The following is a 13,029-nucleotide window of genomic DNA, read 5'->3' on the forward strand; positions in this document are numbered from 1 at the left end:
CAGCACTCACACTCATACTTAGGGGCAATTTAGAGTGTCCAATCAACCTGCCATGGATGTTTTTGGAATTCGGGAGGAAACCGGAGTACCCAGAGGAAACCCGCACCGGCACGGGGAGAACATGCAAACTCCACACAGGAAGGCCGAAGACGGATTCAAACCCTCCTCCTCCGCACTGTGAGGCCATCGTGCCAACCAATTGTCCACCAGGCCGCCATATAAATCATCATCATATTATTAATATTACATATACACAACAAACTGATTTAAATTCAGAATCCAGGAAAGTGTTGTTTGTTAAACTACCATTCAATTAATCTTAGAAGTGTTTCGTTTTTAAAATTTTCGGCAATTTTGGTATTTTAGCAAGAAACTTGAAGTCGTGCATGATTTGCCTTCGAGGGCCGCATAAAATGATGTGGTGGGCCGTGTCTGACCCCCGGGCCTTGAGTTTGATATCAGTGATGTAACAGATTCGGGGGAAACAAGATATTCCTGATACAAGCCATTATTTAAGGTAGTTCCTTGCTTGTTGTGTTTGGTAGGAGTTTTTGTATCTAGGAAGCGTGTGTCACAGCGAGCACTTGGGTCTTCTAGTTGAATTGGATTGACAGATTGTAGATGTTGACTGGACCTCATTTTATGTGGCCCACGAAGGGCAAATTGTGGGAGTCAACTTCCTGTTTCAAGCACATTTTCTTTTCTTTGAACAACATTGAGATATTGCCATTTATTTGGTACTAATCCTCCCCTTTTAAAGTAAATTAAAAAATTGTTGAGCAAACAATTGCTGACTGGCTTCTCATTTCAAAACTGTCTTTCCATCAATTTGTTGTTTGTTTGTGATAACGTAAGGTGATCATACATTTATATGGGTTCACAGTCATGACGGCCCTCTAAGGGAAACCGTAACTACGATGTGGCCCGTCCACAAAAAACAGTTTGACACCCCTGTGTTACATCATCGTCGTTAGTGCACCCTGGTGTACATTCCTCTTAATCACTGCTGTTCCAGTTTTTTCTGCATCAGAAAAATAAATACTCAAGTAAAGTACAGATATCTGAAAGTTTACGTAAGTACAATAACAAAAAATACTTTCCTCACGCTACTGACAAAAAAATATAGATTATTAAATATCATAATACAATCAATTAATCTGTTATTTATATCGCGCCATTTGAACTTTAAAACACTTCATTAACAAGGTAATATAAGACAACAACCCACAAAAAGAAAAAAAATCTAGACAATATGACCTTATAAAAACATTTTATTGCATAGAAATTAGAGTCTGTTTTACAACTAGAAGTACGTACTGTCGCTCTAGAAAAAAAATGGGTTTCCCAGTGAAAGGTTGGAACGATGTAAAAATCACAAGGTTGCGTTAACTCCACGATGTAGATGAATCCTTGCACATACACGTTTATTTTGGATGAAAATCAAAGAAATTCTAGAGAATTCAGAACCATTTTAAATCATTATTTCCTTTTGAGTTACAAAGCGGGCATGAGTCTTAAATAATGGAAATAGAAAGTATGTATTTTAACAGGTGTTTGGCTCATTAAAGACCATGGAAGGGCAATTCAGAGATTTGTTTCTTCATACATCATACATGTTTGAAGATAACCGCTACACACATGCGAAGACTGAGAACTGGCATGTACTGCAGTTCTCAATTGTGGACAGAAAGTATTAATGTTTTTCACCACTTTAATTTTCCTGCTATGTTTAGGTGTGGCTAAAACCCGGCAAGTCACCCCTCCCCTGTATGATACGTAAGAACTTGAGTGTTTTTGTTCACGTCATCCATTGCATTTGCAACGTACAGTTAGCTAGCTAGCTATATGCTAACGTCCCTGTAAAATGCTTCATTCCTTCGAATATTTTGCTGACATGGCCACTTTTGAGCGCCTCGTTGTCGGCCATGAGTGTGAGCATGTCACAGAAAAAAAGGCTGAAATTGGGGTAAAAAATGTAACAGCCAGTGGGTGGACAGAGAGTGTATTTATGGAGAGTGCCTCGTTGTCGCAGCATGGAAAGCGCCCCAATGACCTGATGGGATATATTCCAACCACTGGAGGCTTTGAGCTGATGTTTTCACGGCTCAAACATTGTGGTTGTTTGTGTTGGCATAAGAAAGATGCTGACAGTTGAGCAAGGTGTGGTTTAAGCTCATGAGATTGGCGAAAAAGGCTCAGCATGATTTTGATCCCTCATCTTATGCACTTGACATTTTTTTTTTAATCATTCCATTTTGGGTTTGTTATCAACTCTCTTCTCTGTGTTTTGTCAAATTTAGAGGATGCTTATTTTTACTTTACAAAGATTTGAAATAGGTCAAAGAAGTGATGCACTTTTTGTTGAAAACAAAAGTACAATAAATCCTGTTCCCCCTTCTTGTACCATGAAAGTAATCATGTATATATCATCCTAGGTGACATTATAATGCTGCATACAAAAAGGAATTTCATTTCTCGTAGAAAATGCATAGAATTATAAATAAAAAAAGAAGTGGAAAGTAATAAGGTGATCCTCATGTAATGAACGACTTTCGAGACCTACAGTTTGTTTTGGTCACTAGAATAGTAGCGAGCACATTATTCTGTTTCCTGAATTATACGGACGTATAAAAAAAATGTCAAAAATGACATTTCTCCTTTGAATTATGGATAATTTTGGGCTTGTCTTGTATGTCACATATGTCCAATGCAAAATATTTCATATTGCAGACCGAAAACCTGTAAACAGCCTCTAAACGGTTTCATTGTACAGTGCTATGACCCTATGCAAAATCCAATTCCGTGGATTTTCCACCACAGTTGACACTTTGCCCTTTCAGAACGTTCATTCAGTCAAATCCTTTATCCTGAGAGTCAGCTGCCGCAAATGCCTGAGCAAAAAAAATTTTTTCCCTGAATGCTCATTTGGTTAAAACTCTGCATTTGCTTTTGATGTCAGGTCCTTCACGTCTTGATCTTACCAATTTCTTCGCACAACCTGGAGAGGTACTGTGTGAGCTTGACCATCACAATTATCAGAGCCCCTCCTATAAACATGCACGAGGGCCACATGAGCGAGTGGAAGACGACTCTGTGGTCATAAAGCCGAGTCAGGAGAACCGTCTCCTGCTGCTCCCTGGGGTCGTAGTAGCAGGTCACCTGTTGGTTGGCCTTCAAGCGCTCCGAGATGTTCATGATCATTGTGTGCATTTGGGCACTGTCCTTCTGGCACCTGGGCACATAGAAACACTGCAACAGAAGGACTGGCTGTGAGCAGTTGCCCATCCGTTTAGCAACGGCTAACTCCAAATCCTCGAGTGCTACTCACTTCCGAGCTGGCATCCTGCGTCTCTTCATTGTGGGATAATCGACTGATGCGGCTCGTGTTGTTGATGTTCACAAAGACTTGCAGGCACGGGTATTTGGAGACTCGCCAGCAGTCTGATCCACAGTTGTAGGAACAGTTCATGTCTGCCGTGACCGTGGAGTTGAGAACAATGCACACTGCTTCCTCTGTCCATGCACTGTTTTGACATTTAAATGAAAATGCAAAAAAACATTCAGCAGAATTTTGTGAAAACAATTGGGCTTGGGCTTTCATTTGTTTTGTCTTAGTACAGTGATCCCCCGCTATTCACTTGACCGCCACAACCACCAAATTTGTTTTTAATTGCTGATCGATGCCACAAGATGGCAGCAAAGCACTACATATTTTTAAATGAGACGGTTTTCAACTCACTTTACCATAACGCGGTATCTTGACATAAGTATTTAGTTAGTTCCAGAACTCAAAACATACAGTACGATAGATACAAGATCTGAAATCTTCTATCCCCTTCGAAATGAATAAAAATGCCATTAATCCGTGTCAGCCTTCCAAAAAAAAAAAAAGCAATGATAATTAATAATTAAATGAAATAATTGCTTTGGCCTGAGCACATAACCAACAAAAGAAGCAGACAGGTTCCCGGAAAAAAAAATCTGCAAATGCTCAACAGATAATATGCAGGGATCACTGTATGGACGTTTTATGTTATTATCATTTAAATTTAAATGAAAGTGAAGGGAACACAGTCGTAATGTAACACTTCCTTAAAAGTACAGTTTTTGAATATGACAATTAGGACCTTTACCTTTCAGCATATGAGCGTAATATAGTGATCCCAAGTACAAAGTACATCATGACAGAGGAGAGGATCATTCCAAGACCCAGGAGAATAGCTCGATCTTCACCAGGCTTGAGAGCTGTCACGGTCTTTTTCTTGTCCAGTAAATCAACCTCCCGGAATTTCTGATAAATTGACCTGACAATAACGGAACGGATGAGAGAGAATTGTATTGTTAAATTGAAGCCACACAGAAAATATAACAACCTGGAAATCAAAGTGCTTGTTTTCCGATACATCCATCCACTTGCCCTTTCCTCACCTCCTTTCATTTCCTACGGCTGACGCTGTATTTTTGGCCCCCGCCACGAAGAACATTTTTCTTGATGATCCTCTTCCTCCTTTACTCACTGAAGTGGAACAGGGAGATTGCTGGAAAGACCTGAAATGAAAGATGAAATACTTCGGCAGAGAATTCACAGGAGCAACAAATCAAACGATACCTACCTTTGGTGCATGTCCACTATTATTTAGCGCGATACTTAAAGATATTATATCTACACCAATGAATAATCCTGTGCCCTCTCATTTTTATGATGTTCTCAAAATGAGATCGTTCCAGTTGATGCTTGACTTCCTAGTGACTGCTACTGGGTAAACATCCCATTTTGAACACAAAGAAACACTAAAAATGTAAACTAGATGACAGATGAATGGTGTAATGCGGACGAGCGACGAGAGCGAGTGAAAATCCTACCCGCTGGATCATGAATGCTGTCAACACAAAGTCATTGGGTCCTCGCTCGGCAAAAGAACAACACCTTGCATGGGGATCCTTTTTCTCTCTGCAGCTCCTACCATGGATGTAAAACACATGCAAATACATGAAACAGTCCTTGATACAGAAGCTGTTAATGAATAAGAGGCATAATGTGTAATTAGTTCAGGGTCATTAAAGTGTTAAGAACAAGGTGAGGGACTTATTTAGTTACGTAGCGTCACTGTTGGACAGAAGCCTCAGATCTCCAAATCCTATCCTATTTCTCTGAAAAAGACGTCACAAAAATAGGTGACCATAGTTACATTATCTTCCCAAATGCTCTCTCAAAAGTCGCACATTCCTGACTGATTCAATACATAAAAAGATGAGCTGACTAACCAGTGTAAAAAGTGGAAATTAATCTGCGAGAAAACATCTGTCTGCCCAGGTTCTTCTGCACCGAAGCAATCCATTTTTAGCACACACACGGCTCAAATGTATTCTAAAGTCCCTATTTTCACTTGTTATTGTCTAACAAACATCCAGAATTTCAATCTTTAGGAGACACAATGCTGCTGAGTGAATGCTGAGGTGGACTTTTACAACATATCTCGGACAAAATAATCAAGAAGGTGAATGGATTTGTTCCTCAGTTATGCGTAAATGAAAACAACAATGTGAGGGGGGGGGGGGGGGGTGAGTGAAAAAATATTGACCATATTCCCACATACCAGGTGTCCGCCCAACAGCGACAATAGATTTCAGATATTAAAATTTTACATGTGACGAACTCAAACCCTTCCAGATTCGGCCCTCAACATCATTTTCCGTGGCCCACAAAAACAAATCAAATTTTATGCTCAATGGACAAATTCTTTTTATTTTTGGACAGAAAATCCATACCAAAATTATCTTCACCTTTTACAGATATTACAAACTTTTTTTTTTGCTCCTATTCGTAACATATCTTATTGTATTGTCAGTTGTACTCAAATGCAAACATATCATGGCAGAATTTGTACCATGTAATGTATACCTCTAAGATTCAAATTGACATTTCAGAATTTCCAATATGTGGCAAATTTTGCCAGAATATGTAAAGCCTAACTATATATTGGATTGTCACTATTGGTGTGCCGTTCCCCAATAAACGACAATTCGATATCTCGATACATGGGGTGCTATTCTCAAGTGCGGTTAATTTGAAAGTGGAACGACTTGATTCAAGTGAATTTAATTGTATTTATAGAGCACTTTTAAACAACCACACGGCATACAAATGGTAAATGGGTAAATGGGTTGTCACTTGTATAGCGCTTTTCTACCTTTGGTACTCAAAGCGCTTCACAGTGATGTAGCTGGAGCAAAAATTTGTGATACAACATCAAAGACAGACACAAATCATAAATGAATAACACAAAAACGATAAAAAGCTAAAAACACTAAAACAAACTGGCAACAGAAAATGCTCAATCTTCTCTGAGCCTTTACTTAGTCCTTGGTACCTCCGGTGGCATCTAGTCCGCTGATTTGAGGCACATGGTAGATGCTTAGTGGGGGAGGAGCTTAGAGAGGTAAGGCGGGGTGAGACCATTTGAAAGATTTGAAAACAAATCAAATCCTCAAGGAGTCAGTGAAGGGACGCCAAAGTTAGCGTTTTGTGCTCCCGCCAGTTAGAAGGCGTGCAGCAGCATTTTGGACCAACTGGAGACGCTTGAGCGAGGATTGTCTGACTCCAAAATAAAGTGCATTACAGTAATGCAGCCGAGATGTGACAAAGGCATGAATTACTATTTCAAAGCGCTGCTGAGAAAGTAGAGGTTATACCTTAGCCAGCTGCCAAACATTAAAAAATATATATTTAACAACAGCACCAATTTGCCAGTCCAATTTAAAATCACTGTTCAGTTTAAGACTCAAGTTCGAGACTTTTGGTTCGATTCAGTAGTATTAAGATTCAATTGGATTTAGTACGAGAGGGTTTCTTGTTGTATTTTACATACATACAAATAAATTCGTCTATTCTGGAAATGGAGCATTTTGTCATATCTCTCTAATAAAATCAAAACCAATTCTCGGATTCAAATCGTTTTTTTTTAGACAGCGCTAGTTGTCACAATTTTGTATGACTACTTGTTTAAATTTTAATTTGTAATAACAACGAAATGCATGGGGAAATTGTGTATACAATCTGATGAGGGAATTATATAATTTAAGACCTGACAGCCCTCTGTGGGAAAATAAGTTTATATACAAATGCAGTTCAACTAAATTGACCATGCAGTCAGTGTACAACATACGAGCAGCAAAGAGTTTTCACTGAATGGGGGAAACATGTTGAAAAAAAGTCTAAGAATAAGCCAACAAGTTTTTAGACGATGACTCATTTTTTACCATTTTATTACATTCCCAGCTGCTTCAGAAAAAAAGGTTTCTGAGAGTGACACCAGACAGAAGGAAACTATTGAATTAATCATGCTTTCCTGCAAAGGACCCGTACAATTTTGCATGCATTCCCCCCTCAAAGAATTACACTTACATGATTTTGACGCAGTGTCTTACAACTTTTCTCCGTCGTGTGAGCACGATGGCCATTGCGTCCCAAGTGCCTCAAGTTCCACACATACCTGGATTGATTTCAGCTAAACATGGACACATACATTTTAAGAATCACCATCTTGCTCCTTCAATAAACTTTACAGTCAGACTAAAACTTGTAAACTCCTGTAAGGGTGGTTCACTTGTTGTTCGCCATGCTCCACTTTCAACTGAGGCTGGACTAACTGTGAGAGGTGACTTCCTGTCAAATAGCTCATGCAGAATGGCTAGTGTCATTCTTCGGAGTGATTTACAGGAAAGGGCTGGGAGTCTCTTTGAGTCTAACCTTGCAGAAGCCGCCGGGCAGCTCCAGCAGAATGGAGAGGGGGGAAAAAAAACAGAGATATTCAAGCGAAATTTGGATCTTCCTGAAATGATTTCAAGACGTTATCTGCCATCTTACAAAGTATTTGATGAGTATTGAATGACTAGAGCAGTGTTCCTCGACTTTTATTGAGCCAAGGCACATCATTCACATTGGAAAAAAAATCACGGCACACTATTTAGCAAAATGATTCACAAAAACTAGTTAAACAGGTTAATTTTGTAACTTCAGTCCTGTCATGGAAGAGCATGTCATTGTTTTGCTTATTACTTTATGTGGTTGCCATAAATAAATTTATCCCCAAAATGTTATTCGAATATATATACATGTTCGTTTGGTTGTTTTTTTTTTTTAATACATGACATTGTGTAATTTTCCGTGGCACACCTAAAGATCTCTCAAGGCACACTAATGTGGCCCAGCACACTGGTTGAAAATCACTGGAATCGAGTGACTGGTTAAATTTTGATATATGCTTTCTAAAAATCGTGTGTTTTAGATTCGCAGTCATCCAGATCATGTTAACCGGCAACGCAATTGGATTGTTCAGGATTGCAAAAAACATTCACTTAGGCAGTTATGTTAATTGAAATGATGTGAAATTTATATTATCGGGTTAATATAATACAACCTTGAAATACGAGTGAATCATCCTGTGCATTTTTTTAGATATGAGCCATCATTTAATCGATCTCTTGCTTTGAATTGTGAGCAAAAATCTGACATGCAAGCGCTTAATGGTGGCAGCGAGCTCAAATTAACTAACTTCACAACAAGATGCAGGTTGACAGATAAAGAAAAATTCTTGGGGAAAAAACCCAAAACAAAACAGGCTTCACGATGCTCAGTTTCACTTTCAGGTGTTTACTATCAAATAGGCCTCAAACAGAGACAATTTTGCTGTGTATTTGTAACAACCACATAACTAACTTTAACTTTAAGTCCGATTGTTGAACTCTAACAGATAATGACAAATGTCATAACGGGGCTAATGAATAGCATCTACGCAATGAGGCAGCGTTGTAACCCTTTCCGTAGTGGATATTTGAACACAAAAGGGTGCAGCAACACATATAGACAGACAATAAAAACAATAAGCACTGGCATATTATTTTTTTAAATCCTCTGTGAAATATTACTAACTTACGGTGGTTGTGAACTTCTCTTTTTGTGTGGCAAAGGACAATAATTAATTAATTATGCACAAAGAGTGAAATTCCTTGCATTGTATTTCATTATGTTATTACCGTGTTTTTTTAAAGCACAATATTATGGCTTGTTATTTTCTTTTTTATGAAGCCATTACAAAAATTTGGGTCCTTTTTGTGATGGCCCGCTGGGACCATTCAATGGTATTTCTATACATTTCTGTGGGGTAAGATGATTTGAGATTAAAAAAAAAAATTGAATTACGTGCACGGTGCAGGCATGAATTAAACTCATATCTCAACGGACAACTTTAGAGACTGCAGACAAAATATACAGCATTAGCACTGTCAAATGAAATTCTGGCCCAATGAGGCAAATCTAGGTCATAGATGTTTCATGTTGTTGCAATGTGTGACTTCACCCAGCACGAAGTTATTTTTCGGACTTCGGCTAGAAACCACATATCTTGAGTCTGACGCATACATGATCAACTGACCTTACTGTACAGTATACGTATATCCTGTATGGATGCGATTGATGTGGCTGGGTTCACATTTCTTCCAGTTGCCGCTCTCTCGTCTTGAAAGCGTGAGTGGATGAGTGGTAAATCTTGATGGCATGTGACAGACAACATAACTGTAAAGCAGGTGTTTATTTCCATTTGTATTATTTTACGGAGCGCCGTTGCAGAGCTCATAGAGATGGTAACGTCAATCAAAGGTGAATTATTTTCCACATTGACTACTTTGCACGGTTAATGCGTGCTCTTTTTCATTTGTAAAAACTGATTCGGGAGGTGTTTACTCCCACTTTGTGAGCTTTATCAAAGCACACTTTTGCGATCAACGCGCTCTTTGATGAAGAATGTGTCAGCATGTATTTTTGCCTTGTCCTTCCAGTGATTATTGCTTCACTGTCAGGTGTTCTTGTGTTTGATGACTTTAAATAGCCACAACTGAAGAAACTCCCCTCTCTACTTGGAGGGTGGGAACAACTACCTGAAGTGTTTAAACAATCCAAAGCCTGCATTAAAATCAACTTGTTGTCATTCATTTATGATTGCTGCAATTGCTCACCACACTTGGCATCACTCCAAAATTAAGTAATCTAAAATACTTTTAATATTAATAGTCATTATTGGATCGTATTTATTCCCCAGTCAACACGAATGTTGGTATAATAAACTTGTCATTCAATCCAACACGCACAAGCATGCCATGAAGATTAACCAGTAAATCCTTTGAAAATGAAACTACTGTACGTGCTATTGGCAGACCATCGACACCTTCTTATAGGCCACATAGTGCTCATGTGTCAACCTGTTTTTCTACTTTTGCTTTATTAATAGCTGCATGATATTTCATTTTACATAAAGCAATAATAATGGTTATTGAATCAGTATAGTCTTTAAAATCCTACCTCTTCCTGACTGGCTGTTATGATAATCCAGATTTTGGCTACAACTGTCAGCAGTGGCTTTCCAAATTGTTCTGGTCTCTCGGGGCCGGCAGCTGGCCACTTCATATTTAAACTCTTACCCGAAGCAAACAGGATGCCTACCATACCTGTGTAAGTAACATGAGGTCCCTGTTCAATGTTGTCACGCTTCAAATGATTTGGTGCCAGCACAGTGAATGAATGGCTAGTTGTGACAGGCACCAGTCTGGGCCTGTTGCTATGTTTGTTTCAGGCACTTGAGTTCCTCAAAGGAGAAATCTTGGATCTGATATTTCAAACATCTCTGTCTTGTTATGTCTACAGTATTGGGGCACCTTGAAAGCAAATCGTTCAAGATTTTACCATTGTGTGCCACAAGGTGTCTCTCCAACCTAACAGAAACAAGCCCTGTGTTACTGCGCTGATAATTTTTCAGTAATACAAAATGCTGCATGGGTGGGAAATCTTGCTTTCAAAGGCCACATTAGATTTTTTTTTAAAAGAGAAAAAAATCATCATCTATGCCATCTGACATTACATCATGAGTTAGTGGATATATTTTCATAAAGTACGTGTAAAATTGTTTATTTTACTCATATTTTAAGCAGACCGGCATAAAGTTGAAGGTAAGGAAAAGATTGATGAGGCAAGCAGGGGAAATATCCATCCGTCATTTTTAAGAGCCAGCAGAGGAGGTGGAGAGCCTGGAATGCACCACTGAGGAGGTCGGTTGCAGGGGCTTCCCTGGATTTCCACTCTGGAGATTACCTGGCTTGCTCGGGTCAGGGGGGAATTTCAAAGAAGGCAGAGACAGCGTCTGGATGGCTGTGGCTGAAACAGGCTTTAAGGATGCTGGCTCTGCTGTTAACCCCCACCGTGCCGTGGTGTTGTGGGTTAGTACACCAAACAACGATAAAGAGGGGTTGCTCACTTAAAAACCTGGTGAGCACATGAACAAAATTGTTTGTACCCCGGCAACAGAAAAGGCACATAATCTGAAACCAACAATGCAGCGTATACCCAGGAGTTGTTTTTGTCTGCTATCTTAAATCAAGGATGCATCAGTTGGTGACTTATAAAGAATTGACTAAGACAATTATTATTTTATTTTATGCTGCTGTCAAATTGGATAATATGACAGCTGAGGAGAGGACTTAGATTTGTCTTTTTTTCTCCTCTTTTATCATCTTACAGAAATACATCACAACCAGGGGAGAAGTGGACAAGTCCACAGCCATTCAAATTACAAAAGAGATTAGCGTTCTTCGGAACTTGTTTTTTTTCCAGAATGAATGTAGAAAGACCTTACTCGTCAAGTTCATCAGATCATACTCTGCATTCTTCATATCGCGGTATGTTTTATTTTTGTGTCTGCGAACAAAGTGCTGATGTGCCTTGATAAAAAAAGTTCCAGTTTTGTCTCGTCTTTCTATACTCCCAGAAGCATTGTGGCTTGTCAACATGTTTGGCAAATTCACAATGACTTTTTTATGATTTCCGTTCAACAGCCGTATCCAAGTTCAAGTGCACTTTGGCTCAAACAAGGATGGATGCTGTGATCTGACACTGATATATTGATCTTGAAGTTCACCTTTAATTTCTTTGGATGTTGATCAGGACTATTTTGTTAACATTTGTATTATCGCTCTGTTCAATTTTTCATTAATTTTCCTCCTGTGGCCACGTGCTGGGAGGTTAGCTCCAATCCATGGATCCAAAATTCGCAAATAATATACAGCTTGGGTCAATTTCTGCCAAGGGTGTGGTTATCATTTTAAAGACAACACAAAAAAATGAAAAGAATAAGATACATAACCAATTTCATTGAGAGAAGAAATTCCATTCCCTGTTAAAGTTTTTTCAAACATGTTTCCTTTGGCTTTCAACTCAACATGACACTTGGCATTGTTTTAATGTTTTATTGTGTTGTCTGTTTTATGTTACTAATTTATTGTTTTAACTGTATTTGGTTTTATATGTCCTATTTTTACTTTATGTAGCCTACAGCACTCTGTATGCAAATGTGGTTGTTTTTAAAGTGCTCTATAACCAATGTTGACTCAAGTTGAGTTGAGTGTGTGTTCAGAACTTAAACGAAGCATGTTTCTTCTCTCCAATATTTGAATTGAAGTCAATGGTTGCTTGTCTATTCCTAAACGTGACCTGTTATTGACAGATGTAAGATGTATACTAAATAGATGGTTATACTTAGTACGATGTTTTCGAACCTTCTGGTAGATGGAAGATTTTTTTTTTTAAACAATCTTGGCGACAATCTTTGCAAATATACCCTCTTTGTTTTTATGAGAAACAGTACCTTACAGCAAACATAAAGGTATAAAATGTTGTTTTTTTTTGTGAAGAATCATCACCAAGTGGGACTCAGTCGTGAAGTGGAATTAAATTCATAGGACAGTTTTACAAATTTTCTGAAATAAAAAAAAAATGAAAAAATGGGGGGTGAGATATTAATCGGCCCCCTTAACCGTCAGTGCAGCCAACTTACTGCAGAAGTTCCCAGATGATTTCAGAATGCTCCAATGTTGACCTAAATGACTTTTGTTTATAAATAGAGTCTAGTCTCAGTATAAATGCTCCTGTTCTGCTGTGGTCAAAAAGGTCTCGCAAAAGAATATTGTGGAGCAAACAGCCTC

The 13,029-nt window shown here is 38.6% G+C and overlaps 1 protein-coding gene across 4 annotated transcripts; it reads right to left on the minus strand.

The window, feature by feature from the left end:
• Positions 1-1,311: 1,311 nt before the first annotated feature.
• LOC148325771 (calcium-activated potassium channel subunit beta-2-like) lies at positions 1,312-10,496 on the minus strand. Of its 4 annotated transcripts, none has more exons than XM_088311413.1 (7): positions 10,358-10,496; positions 7,406-7,508; positions 4,864-4,960; positions 4,429-4,548; positions 4,134-4,304; positions 3,329-3,524; positions 1,312-3,249 (listed from the first exon to the last, which is right to left on the minus strand). In XM_088311413.1, the coding sequence occupies exons 4-7, from the start codon at positions 4,482-4,484 to the stop codon at positions 2,965-2,967; spliced, it is 708 nt and encodes a 235-aa protein (XP_088167539.1). In that variant the 5' UTR covers positions 4,485-4,548; positions 4,864-4,960; positions 7,406-7,508; positions 10,358-10,496; the 3' UTR covers positions 1,312-2,964. The 4 variants fall into 4 exon arrangements, with proteins under 4 accessions (XP_088167539.1, XP_088167538.1, XP_088167540.1 ...); XM_088311412.1 differs by having other exon boundaries at positions 4,864-5,151; XM_088311414.1 differs by lacking the exon at positions 10,358-10,496 and adding an exon at positions 5,099-5,151 and having other exon boundaries at positions 7,406-7,641.
• Between the last annotated feature and the right edge of the window lie 2,533 nt (positions 10,497-13,029).

Source organism: Idiotropiscis lumnitzeri, chromosome 12 (genome assembly GCF_059441095.1).
Source record: "Idiotropiscis lumnitzeri isolate Australia: NSW breed Sydney's pygmy pipehorse chromosome 12, RoL_Ilum_1.0, whole genome shotgun sequence".
Lineage (NCBI taxonomy): Eukaryota > Metazoa > Chordata > Actinopteri > Syngnathiformes > Syngnathidae > Idiotropiscis > Idiotropiscis lumnitzeri.